The sequence below is a fragment of the Pongo abelii genome, chromosome 9 (genome assembly GCF_028885655.2).
Source record: "Pongo abelii isolate AG06213 chromosome 9, NHGRI_mPonAbe1-v2.0_pri, whole genome shotgun sequence".
Taxonomy (NCBI): domain Eukaryota; kingdom Metazoa; phylum Chordata; class Mammalia; order Primates; family Hominidae; genus Pongo; species Pongo abelii.
In genome coordinates this window covers 128,263,373-128,283,600 of record NC_071994.2, presented here as the reverse complement: position 1 = coordinate 128,283,600, position 20,228 = coordinate 128,263,373, and the positions used below count along the sequence as shown (strand labels likewise).

Genomic DNA, 20,228 nt, shown 5'->3' with positions numbered 1-20,228 from the left:
ATTTTTTTTGTTTGGATCTTTTTGTTTTGCATACCACAGAAGCAACCAAATTTCCTTGTCAGTTGCATTATTCTTGTCATGAATTCTCATCAGATCATTCATTCTTGAAAATTATCAGTAATAAGTTAATCAACAATTTTTAAGTCTCTGTCACCTACAGATAGTTTTTATTTTACTTTTATGCCTCTTAAAGGTTCTGTAATCAGTTATAGAATAGAGTGGGAGTTTTTTGTTTTTTGAGAGATGGGATCTTGCTGTGTTGCCCAGACTGGAGTGCACTGGCTCTTCACAAGCATGATCATGGTGCACTACAGTCCCACACTATTGGGCTCAAGGGATCCTCCCACCTCAGCCTCTTGAGTAGCTGGGACTGTAAGCATGCCACTGGGCCTGGCAGGTCAGAGTTTTTATCTTTTTTTTTTTTTTTTTTTTTTTTTTTGAGACGGAGTCTTGCTCTGTTGCCCAGGCTGGAGTGCAGTGGCGCAATCTCGGCTCACTGCAAGCTCCGCCTTGCGGGTTCACGCCATTCTCCTGCCTCAGCCTCCAGAGTAGCTGGGACTACAGCGCCCGCCACCACGCCTGGCTAATTTTTTTGTATTTTTATAGAGACGGGGTTTCACCGTGTTAGCCAGAATGGTCTCAATCTCCTGACCTCGTGATCTGCCCTCCTTGGCCTACCAAAGTGCTGGGATTACAGGTGTGAGCCACCGCGCCCGGCCGAGTTTTTATCTTTAACAACCAAATACTGTCTCAGAAAAGCACTGTACTGAGTAATTGCTCTTAGATATAGGCTCCTGATGGAACCACTTAGACAACATTAAGAACGTACTAGTGGACTGAGTCAGGAGTTCCAGAACTCTTTAGTCAAGAAGCAGATAGGTTTTTGAGATTGCTAACCCAAGATTCAGCAGAACAGAATTAATCACACAGGACCGCATGAACTGGGGATGGATGACTGTCTTCTATGTTCAGAATATTGTTGATGTTGATATAGTGTTCTATTTTTCTGGACATATAAGGAAGACCTTTCTCTTTCTTCGTAGGCTATATTAACCCATAACAACTTAGTAGATTCTGCTTTCATAAACTGAAATGAAACACTTATAAATATCTTTTTCTCCCTACCTGACTCCTCAGAATTCAGAAACTCTTATGGAATCTTCTTGCTTTTCATGGCAATATGGTTATTTGCACAGGTTCAGTAAGAATTTTTTTTTTTTTACCAGAACGTAATTAGAAAAATTGGTTATGCAACCAAGACCTTGCCTGGATGTTGTATTTCATCAGGATGCCTATACAACCAGCCTCCTTTAAAAACTGAGGTTCACTCTGTGGAGCCAATACTAAGAAAACCCTCCCAAGAAAACGGGCTTACTGGGTTTCCAGGTTTACAAGCCAAAAGGAAGGTCACTGTCTGGCTAGCCCAGAAACTTTAGGATATTTTGGGGACCCTGAGAAGAGGAATTTGCCCAAATATATCAGTACAGTAGGTAAAACCTGGTGGAGAGAGTTTCTTGGCTCGGCTTACTAATGTCAGGACAATAAATAATTAAAGGCTTTAAAAAATCTAATCTAGGATTCCTTATGAAAACTTCCAGCTAAGTTTATTAACTTAACAAGGGCTATATGGCAAACTAACACGCTTGTAGTCATAATCAAGTCAAATCCAATGAGATCAGCTTTATTTTGTGATCAAGAATAGTCTAAGAAATTTTTTTAAAATCAAAACAGGAGAGATTGTAGAAAAACAATGTATTTCCGTGGAAAACTATGCCTTGTCTAGCGGATAGTCCTCCAGATTATCAGATTCCAGCTTTTAATTGACCTTGAGCTATTTTAAAATTCTTTGAAGTGGTAGGTAACTGAGAAGTCACGCAAAATATACCTATGAAGATAATTTCAGTAGTCTTCCCTCACAACCTGTAGAAGACCAGTTTGGTCTCAACATTCCTAACCTATAAATGAATATGTTCTTTAGATTCTCTTTTTAAAATTGTGGTAAAATATACATAACATAAATTTTGCCATTCTAACCATTTTTAGTCTACGTTTAGGTGGCATTAAGTATGTTCACATTGTCTCTCAACCATCACCATCATCCATTTCCAGAACTTTTTCATGTTCCCAAACTGAAACTCCATACCCATTAAACAATAATTCCCTGATCCCCCTCTTTAGATTCTCTTTTAAACCGATTATAACATCTTCTGGATCCTTTATTATGAGTAAAAGAAAATCTTTAACATGGGTTCATTTTTATGTCTTTGTGAGAGTCAGGATTTTAATCTTTTTCTGAAAAATATCTTTTAACAGTCTGCAACTCAAAAAAGACTAGGTAAATAATCCAAATGAGTGAATAAGATTAGAATTGATGAGAGCGCTCAACAATTAAAAAGTGTGTAGGATAGCCAATTGTCTGGTTTTGCCCAGGATTGAGAGGGTTGCCGACAAAAGACTGTTTCAAAACCAGGACAAATTGGCCACTTTAATAGCACCTGCCCTATCTAAAGGGGACTCCTCAATCCTATTCATTTAATTTGGAAATTTAGGCCCAGTAATGCTACATCGTCCATTTTTCTTTTCTTTCCTTTTTTTAATTCTAGAGACAGGGAGGGGTGTGAGGGGGGGAAGGGGGGTGGTCTTGCGATGTTGGCCAGGCTGGTCTCGAACTCCTGGCCTCATGCAATTCTCCCATCTTGGCCTCCCAAAATGGTGGGATTACAAGCATGAACCACCATGCCCAGTCCACGTCGTCTATTTTTCAAGAGAAGACTGGAATCTAGCTATTTTTGTTAAATTTTATGATTTGCAAATAATGGCAACTAACACAACATTTTAAAAACTGTGCAGACCAAACGGACTGCTCCAATGGTTGGCCGCCTCTAAGGAAGAGTGGCTGAAACCCCTCCACCCCACCTTGCAGCCCAACATGTGGTCCCTGCGGTCAGGAAGAGAACCACTGTGAAGCCCACCGCCCAATGCTGAGGGGCTGTCCCGCTCTACTCTGAGAGCTGTGCCTTTTCCAGGTGCTGAAAGGCCTCGAGACGAGCTCCCAGGACCACTGAGTTCTGGCCTTGGTGTTCAAGGGCTAAAGGAGACCAAGAGGGACACTCACAAACCCCAGTGGCCACCCCCTTTCCTCTACCATCCCCTGGCCTCGGTCCCCCAGTTGCCCAACGACAGAAAGGCGCTCTGAAGGCGCCCTGGGTGTGTGTTAGGAGGGGAGGATGGAAACGGGAAACGATGGAGACCCTCCCCGGCAGCCTGTTCTTCCCCAGTGTCACAGAGCCAGCATCGCGGGTTCTTGGGCAGCGCGGGCGGAGTTGGGCAGGGAGGGTTATCAACCTCCGAGGCGGGCGCCGCTGGAGGAGCTCGGGACCAAGTCCCACCAGCACCCCTGTTCGCGCCGCGACGCCGGGGCCGATCTGGGGTGATCTCCGAGGCTCCCCGCAGCCCCTGCAAGCCCCGAGTCCGGGAGGTCCCGGCGCGCCTCCCTCCCCTGCCCCGCTCACCAGCTGTCCCTGGAGAAGGCCCGGAAGAACCAGACTCCCGGAGCCAGGGAGGACCGCATTTTGCCTGACCGGTACCTAAGGCTGAGTCGACGGAGGAGGCTACGGAGCTGGGCGCGTGTCCCGGGCTGGACTGGCTGTCAGCGGGGTTTAAATGCCCCGCCGGCCGGCCCGCCCTGGCCCCGCGGCCTGAGTACGGCAGAGCCCGCCCCCTTGCGCCTGACCGCCCTCGGGGTCGGGTCCAGCGCAAACCCGCCGGTCATCCCTAGCCCGGCCGCTGGCACCACAGCGCTCCTGTGCTTTGCTTCCCGGCCACGGCCGACAGCTCTGAGATGCTGGGGCTCCTCATTCCGCCCTGCACTTTCGGCCTCAGCGCCCGCTGGGGAACCGAAAGCGGCAATCTCGATGCTGTCCGGTGTGACGTGCCTGCCTGCCCTATCCCGCAGCGCTTCCTGTCCTAAAAAGCCATGGGCTCCGACACGGGCGGGACACGAGAGGCTGGAGGGCTGGAAGTCACACTCAGTGGCCCCGCATGACACTGATCTCGGTACTCGCACTTTCTGGGAGCGCAGTTTTTTTCGTGGTCGGGAGCGGGGGCGGGGGGGGGGGCAATCAATATTTGGCGCCAAACACACCACAGGCTCAGGCTGGGGCTTCCTGCCCTGCTCATATTCCAGAGGACCCCACTCTTCCCCCACTTCACAGACACTGGCCCCCACGCGCTCCCACCATGACAATGTGGCGTCATTCCTGCTCTCCCTTCTGGAGGCAAGCAGCCACCAGGCAGGGACTTCTGTGGTCCTGAAAGTGACTGCCTCTAGCTTGAAGATTTCAGGGTATGTTTCCACTGATAATTGTGAGATCCTTGTATATGAACCCAAGGGTGAACTACAGAGGGCTGCAAAGGGAAGCATTCCCCTGAGGAATAAAGTTAATAGAACATAAAATAGGAGTGTCCGAGCAAATGGGTTTCAGCCCTAACCCCACCCTGCCCCTAATTCCTAGGAGTGCCCAGGCCCTACGTGCGAGGTCAGAGAAGTGGAGTAACAACTCCACCAAACAGATTAGGACCCAGAATAATGGGCTTGGCTGGTACCAGCCCTAGAATCAAGAAAAAGAGGGTAAGCAGAGTTGTAAAAGCCTCTGTTAATCCCAGGCAGTCAGGGGCATAGGTCTAGTGGCAGAAATGAAGACGGTAACACGCCAACGACAAAAGATAAAGGAATAGAGGAAAGAAGAAAGGCAATACATAGAAGGGAGGCCCAAATAGGGTGCAGAGGCTTGAAACACCAAAGGACCAGTGTCATTAGCGGCGATTCACTAAATCAAACCCCTGATTAGACCACTCACTGTACCTGGGGGTATGTTCATTTCACTCTTAGAAGTCAGTTAGGTGGCTATTAACCACCTAGGTAAGGTGACTTTATGTCCTTGTTTGCCTGGGACAATCCCAGGAGACACCTACTGTCCCAGAATCTATGATGGACCCACTCTAGGGTCAATAATCACAGGTACCCCAGGTTAAGGTAGTCCTTTAAGGGGTGGCAAATAAACTAGAGGAATGAGCTGATATCCCCAGGAAGGGAATTATTTCTACGCTGCTTATTTCTGAGGGACTAAAGGGAAGGATAAAATTGGAATCCAGCTGAGCCAAGGAAGCAGCTGAAGTTCCTTGATGCTACATTTGAGGAGTAGGTGGACATCATCAGAGGAATGGAAGAGACCATCTCCAGGGCTTCAGAGGTGCTGTCCAGACTTCAGCAGTGTGGAACATCTGTCTTTCCATTTCAGACAGATAGAAGCCAAGAATAAGGGTCACTCCTGCTCATTTGTCAGGAAGCTGTGTTCCTGCCTCACAGGAGACCATGCCTATCTGAGGCTGGGACTCTCAGAAAGGCATTAGGAATATGCCCTCATTGTAGTACGGCTATTGTTCACAGTGCACCAAGTAGCTGGGAGGAGGGCCGGTACTGAAACAGACTTTGCCTTGTCACAGTTACTTCCCGTGAATTTCAGCCATGTATCCCTGTTCAGGGGCCAGGTCAGCAGTGGAAGCCCTCCTACCAATGTTGGAACTCTTTCTTGCTCGCTCCTGTTGGTGAGCTGGATAATCTCTTTGCTTCCTGCTGCTTGGGGGAGTGACAAAGAGGGATATTGTGCCTCAGGGAGTCCCTTCACTCACCTACACAACCTCACCACTCTCAACTCATCTTCTTGTTATTTTCTGGCCCCCCTCCTGCACACCACCTCCTCAAACCCTGCAGGACAGGATCTGAAGGAAATAAAGAGGGAGGGGACGAGCTACTGAATCAAATGCTAAATGAAAACATCCTCAGTTCTTACATGGATAGCCTTATACTGTCAGAAATGCTTCCTATGGTTCAGTATGAGACACTTGTGAAAGAAGCCACTTTACCCATCAAATACCAGTCCCTACTGCTGGCAAGTTTCGTGACCACCCACAGGACTGTTGGGGTAGCCAGTTAGTGTTTTATGCCCTTTAAGACACAACAAGTGTCTTCCCTGTTTTTTTCAAAGGGACAGAAGGATCTGAATGCTTAAGTCTATGAGGATAAATGCCATGAGAATAGGCCACTAGGTAACAGAACTCCAAAATTTTATCACATCCACAAGCATCAGTTTTTGAACACATTTGCCTCTTTCCACTTCTGTCTTACTAAACAGAGAAAAGCATATTTTTTGGTAATACAATCAAGACCCAAAGTCTTGATCAAGGGGGGGAGAATTGGGATATTAGGATAAAATGTAATTATTCAATCTTTTAAATACTCAATTTCATAGTAGGCCTTTTGATTGAGAGGCAGAGTCGTGCAGTAAAGAGAACATTGGCTTGGAGTCAGAACCAAGTCTGGTCAAGATGCTTACTACCTCACTAAGCCTCAGTTCCCTCCTCTGTAAAATGTGTGTAACAGCACCTACCTTACAGAGTGCTGTAAGAATCAAACATTTGTGCATACAAAAAGTGTAACAGTGCCTGGCCATATTAAGTAGGTTTGGCAAATGGAGCTGACAGAAACCAATGACTGTCATAAATGAGAACAAAATATAGGGGTTAAAGGATCAAAATTCTTAAAAAGGATCAATGGGTATAACAAAATATATTTTTGACCTGCAAAATCCTTAATATAATGTGCTTGTGTGTGTGTGTATCTGTGTATGTGTGTATATATATACAACTTAACCCACTGAGTTATTGTAAGCTTTGTGGTAATACATGTTGAATAATTTGGGGTTGACAAGGATGTATGTATGGCTTGAGTAGAGTGTCATAAAAATGAAAGAAGTTATTGTCTTAAATATGTTGGATGCTGAAATCTCACTAAGAATTACTACTAAATTCTTCCCAGCTAACAGTCAAAAGATAGATAAGCAAGGTGACCAAAGGTATTCAAAAATATTTTATTTCTCAAGAGAAGTCAAACTTCTGGAATGCTTAGCAAAGAACATCCCAGCCCTTATATAGCTGGCCAAAAGTAGGGGCTTCAATATACTGAAGACTAGATTGATGGTTCATAAGGGCCTGAAGAATGGGCTTTGGAGATCTATCAGTCAACCAACAGGGCAGCCCTGCTTTCAAATGGTCAACCTCCTTAGGATACCAGTAGTGACAACAGGTATATACAAAGACAGCCTGACAGCCAGTAGTCCTTAGGAAGAGAGGAGAAAAATGAAGAAATGGTTAAATTATTAAAATTTCCCAAAGTCATCTTGTTTAGAGGAAAAATTAAAAGGAATATATGGTAATGACAAAAGTGAGGTAGTCTCAGCCTGGTCACACAGCTGGGGACAATTTTTAGTTGTTCTAGTATCTGAAAGTAACCATTCATTTACTTGCTTAATAAATATTTGTTGCCTGTAATCCCAGCACTTTGGGAGGCCAAGGCGGGAGGATCACCTGAGGTCAGGAGTTCAAAATCAGCATGGCCAACAAGATGAAACCCTCCTCTTCTAAAAATACAAAAATTAGCCAGGCACGCTGGCACACGCCTGTAATCCCAGCTACTCAGGAGGCTGAGGCAGCAGAATCGCTTGAACCCAGGAGGCAGAGGTTTCAGTGAGCCGAGATCGTGCCACTGCACTCAGCCTGGGAGACACAGCAAGACTCCGTCTCAATAAATAAATAAATAAACAAACAAACAAACATTTGTTAAGTGACAACTATGTGCCAAGCACAGTGCTATGTGCTGAGGATACATTAATGAAAAAGAGAGGCCAGGCACGGTGCCTCATGCCTGTAATCCCAGCACTTTGGGAGGCTAAGGTGGGCGGATCACCAGGTTGATTGAGACCATCCTTGCTAACATGGTGAAACCTCATCTCTACTAAAAAAAAAAGTACAAAAAAAAATTAGCTAGATGTGGTGGCAGGTGACTGTAGTCCCAGCTACTCGGGAGGCTGAGGCAGGAGAATGGCATGAACCCAGGGGGTGGAGCTTGCAGTGAGCCAAGATCGCGCCACTGCACTCCAGCCTGGGCAACAGAGCAAGACTCCGTCTCAAAAAAAAAAAAAAAAAAAGACAGACACAGTCCCTAATCCCAAAGAATTTACAGTCAAAGGGGACAGAGATGTACAGAGATAATCCCACTTCAAAAGCTTGGCAGAAGAGATCAACTCAAACAAGAAATAGGTTATATAAACAAGAAAATGTTCATGCTGATATAGTGGCACTGATCAAATAACTCCGGGAGAGTCTCAGAAGGCTTACTGTAGACAATATAAGAACTAGGTTTGAAGAATAGCTAAGTGCATACCAAGTGAAGAGGAGAAAGGTGGAACCGGAAAATTGCATGTGCAAAACAAGGAACGATGAAAAAGCATGGTACATTGAAGAAATGGTGCATAAGACATTCTTTGTAGCTGATGAGTACATGTGCAAGGTGGGGGGAGCTGCAGAAGATATGACTTATTACATGTGGTGAGATAGTGAAGAACCTTCAATGTCAACAATAAGGGGTTGGAACTGTATTCTTTAGACAGTTGGGTGCTATAAGACAGCTTTAAGGGTGAAGACAGGATCAGATTTATGTTTTCAGAGGAGAAATGGCCATTTAACAGGGCTTTGTCAGACTTCCAGTTCTGGATGAAGATAGAAGAAATACACTTCTCTCTATTCTTGCTAAGTACCATTAAAAACCATGGACATTATATATAAAGGAAGCATAAGAAAACTCTGAAAAGTGGAGAGAAGACAGATCAGCGAGGGACCTTGAGATCTAAGGAAAGACAGTGGTGAGTTATCTGGGTTTGCTCTTGGCTTCATATATCCTGGACTGGGTGCTGAAGAAGCCAGCAAATCCAGAAGCACCAATGACACTGACAGAACACCAAAGCTCTAAGAAATGCTAGCTCTGTCTAGCCACAGGACCAAGGAAGGGGTAGCGTAGCAATAACCACCCTGCTCCAACTAAACCTCATAGAAAACACTGCAGCCCCACCCCACCTTATCAGCAAAGGCCAGAGGGGAACCTAGACTTCCACTTGCACCTGGCTGTAATGAGGGGTGCCCCCCCGCCCACCGCCTGGCTGGTGTCAGAGAACTCCAAGTGGGAAAGCAGGACTTTCACCACCTTCCAATGGTAAAGAGCACCCCACCCCAACCACCAACGTGTCATGGAGGTCACATGGGGAGCAGTAAGGAGCCCATACAGGGCAATATCAATGGAGGCCTAGTGGAGAGCCAGATCTCCCACCCTTTCAAGCAGTAATGAGGTGCCCTGCCCTGCCTCCCCCAACCAGGGATGTTAAAAGAGGCCAAATAGGAAACCTGGACTTCAACCCCCACCACCCCTGGCAGAGTAGGTAAAAAACATTACCCAAATACATGCTGTCACTTTCCTAAGAAACTAAAATACACTTACCATACACTTATTGCACTCCTGGGCATTTATCCCAGATAACTGAAAATTTCCATCCATACAAAAACCTGTACATGAATTGTCCATAGCAGCTTTATCTATAATAACAAAAAACTGGAAATAACCAATATGCCCCTCAATAAAGTTAAACAAATTGTGGCACATTCATACCATGAAATACTACTCAACAATAAAAAGAAATGAACTATTGACACAATGGCATTATGCCAAGTGAAAAAAAATCAATCTCAAAAGGTCACATACTGTATGATTTCATTTATATAACAATCTCAACATGACAAAATCATAAAAATGGAAAAGGGATTAGAGATGGACTGGAGTTAAGGAAGGTTGTGGTTGGGAGGGGTGTAATTTATAGGGGTAACACAAGGGAGGTCTTTGTGGTGATGGAATAGTTCTGTATTTTGTTTGCATTGGTGTTTATGCAAATCAATGCATGTGATAAAATAGCAGACACACACTTACTGTACTATGGTTATGTCAAATGTACTCACTGGGGAAAACTAGGTAAAAGGCACCAGGATGTCTCTGAACTGTTTTTGTAACTCCCCGTGAATCTATCCTTAGTTTATAAAAGTCTTATAAAGTTGAAAGGAAAAGATCTATGTCAACTTTAATTTCCTTTCAGTAGTTCTCAGTTTTCCAATTCCAGAAACAGGATGGGAGAAATTTACTTTTTAAGTAGAAATCTTTCCTTTAGAGAATATGCTATGGAGCAGCATGGTCTGCCCATATTAACTCACTAGCAACACAGATTTCAGTACTGTGCCTTGGATTCCAAGTTATGATACTTGTTTTTTTTCTTCAACTTTTAAGCTCAGGGGTACATGTACAGGATGTGCAAGGTGGTTACATAGGTAAACGTGTGCCATGGTGATTTGCTGTACAGATCATCCCCTCACCTAAGGATTAAGCCCAGCTTTTCCCCCTGGTGTTCTCCCTCCACACCCAGCCAGTGCCACTCCCGGCCCCCACCCCGCCTCTGACAGGCCCCAGTGTGTGTTGTTCTCTCCATGTGTCTGTGTGTTCTCATCATTCAGCTCCCACTTATAAGTGAGAACATGCAGTGTTTGGTTTTCTGTTCCTGCATTAGTTTGCTGAGGATAATGGCCTCCAGCTCCATCCATGTTCCTGCAAAGGACATGATCTTGTTCCTTTTCATGGCTGCATAGTATTCCGTGGTGCATATGTACCAAATTTTCTTTATCCAGTCTATCACTGATGGGCATTTGGGTTGATTCCATGCCTTTGCTATTGTGAATAGTGCTGCAATGAACATACCTGTGCATGTATCTTTATAATAGAATGATTTATATTCCTTTGGGTATATACCTAGTAATGGGATTGCTGGGTCAAATGGTATTTCTGTCTGTAGGTCTTTGAGGAATTGCCATACTGTCTTCTACAATGGTTGAACTAATTTATACTCCCATCAGCAGTGCAAAAGCGTTCTTTTTTTCTCTGCAATCTTGCCAGCATCTGTTGTTTTTTCACATTTTAATAATAGCCATTCCGACTGGCATGAGATGGTATCTCATTGTGGTTTTGATTTGCATTTCTTTAGTGATCAGCGATGTTGAGCTGTTTTTTTAAATGTGTAACTCTGCTTTTATCAAACAGCTTCATCGGCACCTCTAGATGGCTAGGAGGTAATATTCCTCCCTATTACTCAGACAAACAAATTTAACTTGCAGAGAACAGACATGCCTGGTTCACACAGTGATGTTGGTGGAAAGATGAGACAGAAGCTCTCCCCAAGGGCCACTGCATTTGTAGAAGCAGATTCCTTCTTATCATTTGGGACTAACCTCTGTCCCTGTAACCAATTAAGCCTACGAAAGGCTTAATTAAGCCTAAGATACGCTCAAGGAAGTTGTGGGAATGCCTCCCTGCCTTACACTGCTCCTTAGGTCTACAACTAGGAATGCATTCTTATTGTAACATCATGAAGCAAGAGGAATGAAACAGGGAGAACAGGTTGAACAAATGAAAATGGAAATGGGTTTAGAAATCAAAAGCATGTGACTTCAAGAAGAACTATGATGCTTTTCACAGGCAAGGACTGAAAGGTCTTCAAGTGAAGAGTTTTATTAGTAAGATTAAAGAAGGTCTAAATAAACAAACCAGCACTACACAATAAAGACTGAAGATATCCCTGCTGCCTCTAGATGTCTACAGCAGCCCCAACAGGTAGGCTCCAGATCTGGAAAAACTCGACTCTTTCATCTGCTTTGTCCCAGCAAAAGCTTCATCCTAGAATTTCCCTACAACTCTTTAACACTGGCCTGAGAGCCCTGGCTCCTAGTACACTGTTGGCATTCCTTATTGTAAAATATACGAAGGACAGGCTACGAGAGTCAGGAATCAAGACCAAGATGGAAATTTCTGGGAAAAGAATGCTGATCCACTCTACCTTCTTAGAAACTCATTCTCAAGCCCAAATGTTTCTTTCTTCAGAATTAACATCCAAATGTTTACTGTATGCCAAAGCATGCCCTAGTAATTTCCATTTTCTTTCTTTTTTTTTTTAATTAAAAGAATTTGTTTTAGAGACAGGATCTTTCTCTGCCACCTAGGCTGGAGGGCAGTGGTTCTACCATAGCTCACTGCAGCCTCAAGGTGCAGTCAGTGATCCTCTCATCACTTGAGTGGGCTCAAGTGATCCTCTCATCTCAGCCTCCTGGGTAGCTGGAACTACAGTCATGTACCATCATGCCCAATTAATTTTTTTTTTTTTTTTTTTGCTTTTTTAGAGATAGGGGCCTCGCTATGTTGCCCAGGCTGGTCTCTCCTCCTGGCCTCAAGTGATCCTCCCTGCTCAGCCTTGGGATGAGCCACCATGTCCAGCTTGTCCGGTATCTTCTGATTACTGTTACTAAACCTTTTCTCCCCCTTCTTAGTAATGAATTGAAACAAGTACTTCCTAGTTTATGATAACGGAGTTTCAGCTAGAGAGAAATGGACATGCCCACATATCTCTAGAAAAGCCAGAAAACACTTCAGTTTCTTTCAAGTTATTGTCTTATCAAGTCCTCATCTACTGCATAGAATGAAATTTAAGGCGCACACACACACACACACACACACACATCTCAAAATTTAACAATCCAATCACGTTGAAAACAGGTGCACTATGAACAAATACACAGTCCAGTTAACAAGTATTTTAAAAGTTAAATCTGAAATTCCTTATGAAAACTTCCAGCAATGTAAACTGAAGAAGACTTATATGGTAAATTAACATGCTTACCATACTTATAATTAGATGTAATCTAATGAGACCAGCCTTATTTTGTGATCAAGCATAGTCTTTCTTTGAGACTATTTTGATCAAAATGGGAGAGGATGTAGAAAAAAATTTATGTTTCAGTGGAAAATAATGTATTGTCTAGAGGACACCCCTCCAAAGTGACCTGATTTTACCCTAAAGTTCTCCTTGGTTTAACAATTCTGCAAACTGTAGATAAATATGAAAAAGTCAGTTTTGCCTCCATTTGCACATCCAATCCAACATTCTTTTATCTATATAAATTTGTGCAATTTTTTCCTTTTTTCTTGGAACCAGCTGAAACATCTACTTATTTCCCTCATGAATTATATAAAATGTTTAATGCATGTTCATTTTTATATCTGTATGAGTCATGATCTTACCTTTTTATGAAAATTATCTTTTAAGATATATAAACATTATCATATAATTCAGAAAACCTATATGCTAAATAGTTACAACTAGTATACTATGTAATTGGGCAGGAATAATTGCTTCCGAGTGAGAGAAATCAGGTTAAGTGTTCATAGACAGATGCTACTAGTACTTTGCCTTAAGAGTTATTAGAATTTTAAGACTGAGAATTTGAAGAATATTTCAGGCAAACAAAAGGCCTGTTAATCCTAAGGGACTCTCATGGTAATGGACCTAGTCAGCTTTTAGAGTTCCCAAGGAGAGGCCAGACTCAGTCCCATGTGATTCATGCAGGGGCAATACCCAACTTGGAACCAATCCCAGTGAATCTGTCTATCATCCTACCTGGCAAGGCTTACAGTCCCAACTATTCAACTGAAGAAAGGCTCCTGGGAAACACAGAAGCATGAGGTGTGATGGTAACCGGGATAAATGGCTCATGGATCCAAAGCAATGTGTCTTGAAATGAGCATCACAACCCACTTCCTGTGTGTCATACAGCAGAACTATATACCACATGCTATACCACAACCTGAATAAATTCCCTATTCCTGCTGCCTCAGTGGGCCAGGTAGTAGTGATATGGATCCAATTATATCCTACTTCTGGAGTCAAACTAAGCTGTATTAACAGCTATTCATCTCTACATTTCTATCTTGCTAATAGTGAAAAGGAAGAGGTAGGTCAGGGGTTCAGAAAATGTAATACATATAAAAATACATATTCACAGAGCATTAACTCAGTCTCCAGCTATCATGGTTTACCTATGTCAGATTACATTCCTTGATGAATGGATTTTTCCAATGTGAGCCACTGTATGTAAGTCTATTAGACTAGTTAAAATTACCTCTCCACAGTTTTCAGAGACCCATGTCTAGCTAAACTACTGATTCCTATTGTGTTGGCTCGAGTTCCAATCTTGCTCTACTTCAAGCTCTGTTTTCCATTGTTAATCTTAGCTCAGTCCTGGTCCTTGCCTTGTATCTGTGATATCCTCCTCTTAGTCTTAGCCCTGTTTCAGATCCCCCCTTATCTACCATCCCTGACCCAAGTTACTTATAAGGTAAGAATAAGGAGTTACAGCCGTGTGAGAAAACACTCTAAGCCCTAAAAGACAGAGCTGTATCAGAGTCATGTTTTATGTGTAGGATGTAATGTCATAATGTGTGAAAGAAAAAGTGGTATTGATCATGTGTATGCCAAATGCTTTGAACTCATTGGAGAAAAGACTGTGCCTACCTGGCAAAAAAGGACAGACATGTCCTCTTCCTCCAGCTGAACCATAACTCAATTCTGGCAATGTGATAAGATGGGTGTAACTTGTTGGATGAGGGTACCTACAGCTTTGAACCAGGAAGGATTTAAACACAGGCATCACCTAATCCTCAGGTTTAGCAATAAAGAAGGCATGCTAATTGGCAATCTAAATGGCACACCCATCCATCTGGCAAACTCTTCCTTTGCTCCTCCACCTTCAAAACAAAAATCTGGTTTTAGTCATAAGTAAGCTCAGTGTAGGATGGAGCACTGAATAAGATCAAATAGCCAAATGCAAATCAAATGTTAATGTCATCATAACCTAGGGACATAGAAAACCTCTCTTCGGCAATAACTCAAAAGGCCAAATTGGATGTCTCTGTGTTCCTATGCCTAACTAGCTTATTCTGGCTAAAATATCCGAAACATCAAGGATTCCACATGCAGCCAATGTAAGGAAAGAAGGCCTCCCCTCTTGAATTGTTAAGCAAGAACTATAAGAAGTGAGTAGTAATATTCAGATATGTAGGACAGAGGACATATAATAGCAGTAGTAATTATGATAATAAAGATACTAATTCTGATTATTAGTTTCCAACATTTCCTGTACTTATCATGTGCCAGGCACTATGCTAACTACTATCTCATGGAATTCTCACCACAACTCTGTGAAGTAAGTACTATTACTATTCTCAATTTGCTGATGATAAAACTGAGGCTCAGACCTAAATATTAGTAACTGGCTTAAGGTCACATGGCTGATATGTGATAAAACCAGAATTTAAACTGTGAACACAATCCTAACCACTACAAACTATCCCACAGAAACAGGGCCTTTGAAGACAGCAAGAAAAAGTTGACAACAAAGAGCAATTTTTTCAATCTCTACAGACTCTGTTCAGAGGGAAGAGAGAAATATAAAGGACTTTTACCATCTCTGAATTGAACCACATACTCTCTCTTACCCACAACTCACCCTAAGGTTTCAAAACTGCTTTTATTTACAAAATTACCATTTCGCTCTTTCTGTCATTAATGTTCTCCACGGTCTTTCATCCCTGACTTCTCAACTTTTATATGCCTGGGAATTCACTAGTTATAGTTTATAAAACCATGTAGCTAGGTGCCTATCTAATTACTTAGGGTGTGAGCTATGCGAGGGAGCTTCTGTTCTCTTGAATAAACCTAAATTCTGTTTAATCAGTCTTTCTTATAGAAAGGCCACAAAACACTGCAGCCTCTAGGTTCTAGTCACCACCTAATAATAACTATGTCAGAAGTCCCAGAACTACTTTCCCATCCAAATCTCCTAATATTTGGGAGAGTGAAAAGGAAGACAGTTATACTGTCAACAAAATTATTTCAGGTTTAAGTTTTTTGAAGTAAATAACTTAAAACAATTCAAACATACACAAAAATAGAGAATAGCATGATGAAACTCCACAAACCTGTCACCTAGATTCACTATTGACAAGCTTTGGCCACACTTACTTCATCTATACTGAATTATTTTAAAGTAAATCTCAAACATAATTTCATCCCTATACACTTCAGTAGCCATCTCTGTATATTTCTTGTATATAACCACAATGCCGTCGACTTACCTAACAAAATGAATCACTTAGATTCTATTCAAATTCCTCTGATTGCTTCAAAGTTATTTTTTTCAGACTGTTTCTTCACATCAGGGTCCAAACAAGGTCCATACATTATATTTAGTGGTTGCTAACTCTGTAAGTTTGTCCAGAGCCATCTCCTGTTTAAAATTCAAGCTCTTAACTTGCTAAGGAAATTGGCTCAATTTCCCTACAAAATGACCCATATTCTGGATTTCTGCTTCTTCGTGGCATAATCTAACTTGTTTCCTTGTATTTCCTATAAGTGGAATCCTCACGGCTTTTCTCTTTACATATTATCATCATCTAAACCAGAAAATAGTTTGAGTGATTATGTTCTTAATTCCCTCAAAGATGGTTCATAAATAACTAGTACCATTCTAGATCAACAGGAGAGAAGTTAATTTATTATATACAATGAATTCCTTAGAACATTAGGGCTTTTCTCCCAATAACCAAGTGAGAAAGACTGACAAGTTTGATTACATTTAGTTTCGACCTTTTATTTGGCAAAAATACTTTACAGAAGGCACTGCATGCTTCATATTGCATTACATCAGATGATCATGTTTAATAAGTTCATTAATTATTGCTGTAGGCATCTGAGCATGGGGAAAATGTATGACAAGAATTGAGTGGTAACTTCTAAAAGGCGAAAGCTCATCTTGGAGCCTGTATGAAATAACTCATGTGGTACAACACCATGCTGTCTTAATCAAAAGGAATCACTTTGGCTTCTCCTTGGCAGGGTGTGACCTATGTTAGAGAGCTTCCATACAGCCCACCTCAAATAGTGGTCAGTAATACAGAGAACAAGACCAGAGATGGACCATTCATTTCCACCTTAAGAGAGCTATAAAAACTGAACCAACATATTTAAAGTCTTTCACCCAACAGAATGGGTCCGGCATGCCAGGTGGCTATTTGCTTTTGTCTTCCTCTATAACAGTTCCAATCTCCCAAACGTTTTTTTCTAAGAAGCATGAAAAAATGTTTAAGATGGGGCACAAGTAAATTATGCTCACCACACTCACAGAGAAACTGAAGGACATATTTTACTTCTAAAAACAGCATCTAAGTAAATAAACACATAAAAATACCTGCTGCCTCCTTTATCAAACCTTAATGTCTAGAAGATATAAAAGCAAGAGTTTCTAGCCTCTGTACCCAGTAGGTCATCAATAAAGTTGTTGACTGCCCATCATAAAAGTGTTAAATAGGTAAGGGTGAGGCCTGGACAATTAAGTAATATCCAGGAACAATGGAAGGGAGAGGACACAGAAGTTTACTAAGTCAAAGCAACTGGAGCAAGCTGTTTCACATTGCATGCCTAGGAAAACATGTCATACATGCTTTCCGATGGTTATTATAGGAAAAGTACAGCATGTATATCCCCTGCTACTACCATAATCCTGGAATTGCCTCTATCACATACACATTTCCACCTCTTGACATGGGTTCTGGAAATTAATAAAGTTCCCTTCTAGGTAAGAGCTAAAGCTAAGCTTTCATGGGGTTGTGCCTCTCTTGCTGGGCTCATGTCCATATGCTCCTGTAGCCCTCTGTTCTGCCCTTCTATTCCACTTTGACCTATAGAAATTGCATCTACTCAGACAACACAATCAATCCTGGAGTTACAGTAGAGGAGAATAAACTTGTTCCACCCTTATCTCACTGTCCACAAGTAAAACCTACCATTACTCCACACCTTAGCATGAACAGCGAATGAACTGAAAAATGAGAAACAGTGAGGTCAAAAGTATAAAACAAATAATAAAATCCTAGAATGTTAGAACTATAAGGTAGATGGAGGCCACTTAGTATAACCCTCTTATTTTACAAAAGAGGAAAGTGCTGCCCAGAGAAATCAAATTATTTGCTCCAAATCACAATGGCAATGAAAACCTGGAAAACAAAGTAAAATAATTCCTAATAACCTTTTTAGTAAATAGCACATTAGGTAAAAGTACTAATCATGTAGAAATATTTGGAATGTTTTAAAGACAAATGTCATTTAACAAATATTTATTGAGATTACACACCAGGCACACACCTATTACACACCAGGCATAGCCTTAAGAACTGAGGCTGCAGCATTAAACAAAGAGACAAGAATCTCTGTCCTCACAAAACATACAAATTAGTGGGGACACAGAGAAAACAAACATTAGCAAAATCTATAGTATGTCATACAGCTGTAAGTGTCATGGGGAAAAAGAAAGGAAAGGGGATATAGAGTACCTGTGTTTGGGGGCCAGGGGGAAGACTGCATTTAAAAATAGGATGGTCAAGGAAGGCCCTCTGATAAGCCATATTTGAGCAAAGATTTGAAGGAGGTAAGGAAGTGGCCAAACATTTTCTAAGGAAGACGTGTCTCCAGGCAAACAACAAATGAAAACGTCCTGAAGTAAAAGTGTCCCTACAATGTCCAAGGAAGAATAAAGTCAGTGTGGCTGAGTAGAGTGAGTGAGGAGAAGGGCACTTGGAGATAAAGCCTCAGAAGTAACAGGGATCAGATTGTGTAGGGCCTGTACAACATTGTAAGGGCTCCAGCTTTCCCTGAGCAAAATGCATAGCCAAAGGAGGCTTCGACAGAGAAGTGGCATGGCTTAATTATTTTCACTGCTTTGGCTGCTGTGCTAAAAGCAGTTTATAGGAGGCAAGCATGGAAGCAAGAAAACCAACTTGGGAGCTATTGCAAGAACTCAGATGAGATACGACGACTTGGACCAGGGTTGTAGTGGGGAAGGCACTGAAAAATAATTGCTTTTTGAGTATACTTTCAAGGTGGATCCAATAAGGATTGGATATGGGTTGTTTAAGAAAAGAATGAAGCTTGACTCCACACTTTTTTTTGGCCAGAAGAAACAGAGGATGGAGTTGTTGTTTACTGAGATGGGGAAGACTATAGCAAGGAAAACATTTTTTTGTTGGTTGGTTTTATTGGTGAGTGTGTGCAATGATAGAGATCAGAAGGTTGGTTTTGGGATATATTAATATTAAGTATGGCAGCTGTACTGAGAAAACACATAAGGTGCAAACAGGAAGATTACTTGCGAAACTCTTACAATAATCCATGAAAGAGAGAATGGTGGGTGAATCAGGCATATGGCAAAGGGAGTCATGAGAACTGCAGATCTATTATGAAGGTAGAACTGAAATGATTTGCTGATGGAGTGAGTGATGAAAGATGAGCAGCAGAGGTGGGAGTCAATGATTTCCATGAGGTTTTTGGCCTCAATAACTAGAAAGATGCAACTGCTATTAACTGATATGAGGAAGACTGTGGGAGGAGCAAATCTGTGAAAAACTAAATGTCAAGTAGGCAGTCAGGGTTAGATGAGTCTGGAGGTTAGAGAACAGCTGTGGACCAGATATATAAATTTGAGAGCTATCAGTATTTAGATGATATTTAAAACCATGAGATAAGAAGAGATCACCAAAAGAGCAAGCGAAAAGCAAGACAGAAAAGAAGTCCAAGGACTGAGCCCCAGGATACTCCAATATTAAGGGATTGAAGATGGGGGAGAAACAGCAAACAACAACAACAACAACAATAACAAAACCTAAGAAGCAATAGCCAGTTGTAGTTGGAAGAAAAATAAAAAGCTCTAGTGTTGTGGGAACCAGGCAATAAGGTACTTCAAAAAAAAAAAGAAGATTTGATCAATTGTGTTTAATTCTGTTGACAGGTAAGTCAGTAAGACAGTGAGCAAGTAAGACAGTAAGATGGAGTCTGAGAATGACCATTGGATTTAGCAATGTGGAAGTTTTGGGTGACTTTAATAAGAGTACTTTTATTAGAGAGGTAAAGGCAAATAGTCTCACTAAAATGCATCTGAGAGAGAATGTGAGGAGAGGAATAGGAGCAGCAAATATGTACAACTCAAGGATTTTTGTTATAAAGGGAAGCAGAGAAGTTCAGTGGCAGCTGAAGGAAGATGTGGGATAAAGGTGTGTTTTTCTTCCTCTTTTTTTTTTAGTTGGTTTTTAAGATGGGTAAAATTACAACATGTTTATAAACTGATAGTAATACTCTTATAGTCAGGAGAAAAACTGATGATGCAGAAAAGAGTGGGAAGAAATGCTGAAGAAATGTCCTTGAGTAGGTGGGAAGGAACTGGATCTAGCCACATGTCAGGGTAGGCCTAAGACAGGAGAACAAACAGTTCATCCACATTAACAGGAATTAACAGATGCAAGTAGGTGGGTAGGTATGATGGTGGAAACTTGTGAAGTTTCCTTTTGATTGCTTATTTTTTCAGTG

At 41.9% G+C, this 20,228-nt stretch overlaps 1 protein-coding gene across 3 annotated transcripts in view; it reads right to left on the bottom strand.

Moving 5' to 3' along the window:
• SLC37A2 (solute carrier family 37 member 2) overlaps window positions 1–20,228 on the bottom strand; it is a 53,565-nt gene that overhangs the window by 21,846 nt on the left and 11,491 nt on the right. Inside the window, exon 1 of one of the 3 annotated variants that reach the window (XM_054525348.2) lies at window positions 3,513–4,074. The exons of 1 other annotated variant lie outside the window; for it this stretch is intronic. In XM_054525348.2, the coding sequence (XP_054381323.1) occupies window positions 3,513–3,571 (59 nt within the window). In that variant the 5' untranslated portion in view covers window positions 3,572–4,074. Of the gene's footprint in view, window positions 1–3,512; window positions 4,075–20,228 lie in introns of those variants that run through there. One more of the 3 variants, XM_054525347.2, reaches the window with a different exon arrangement.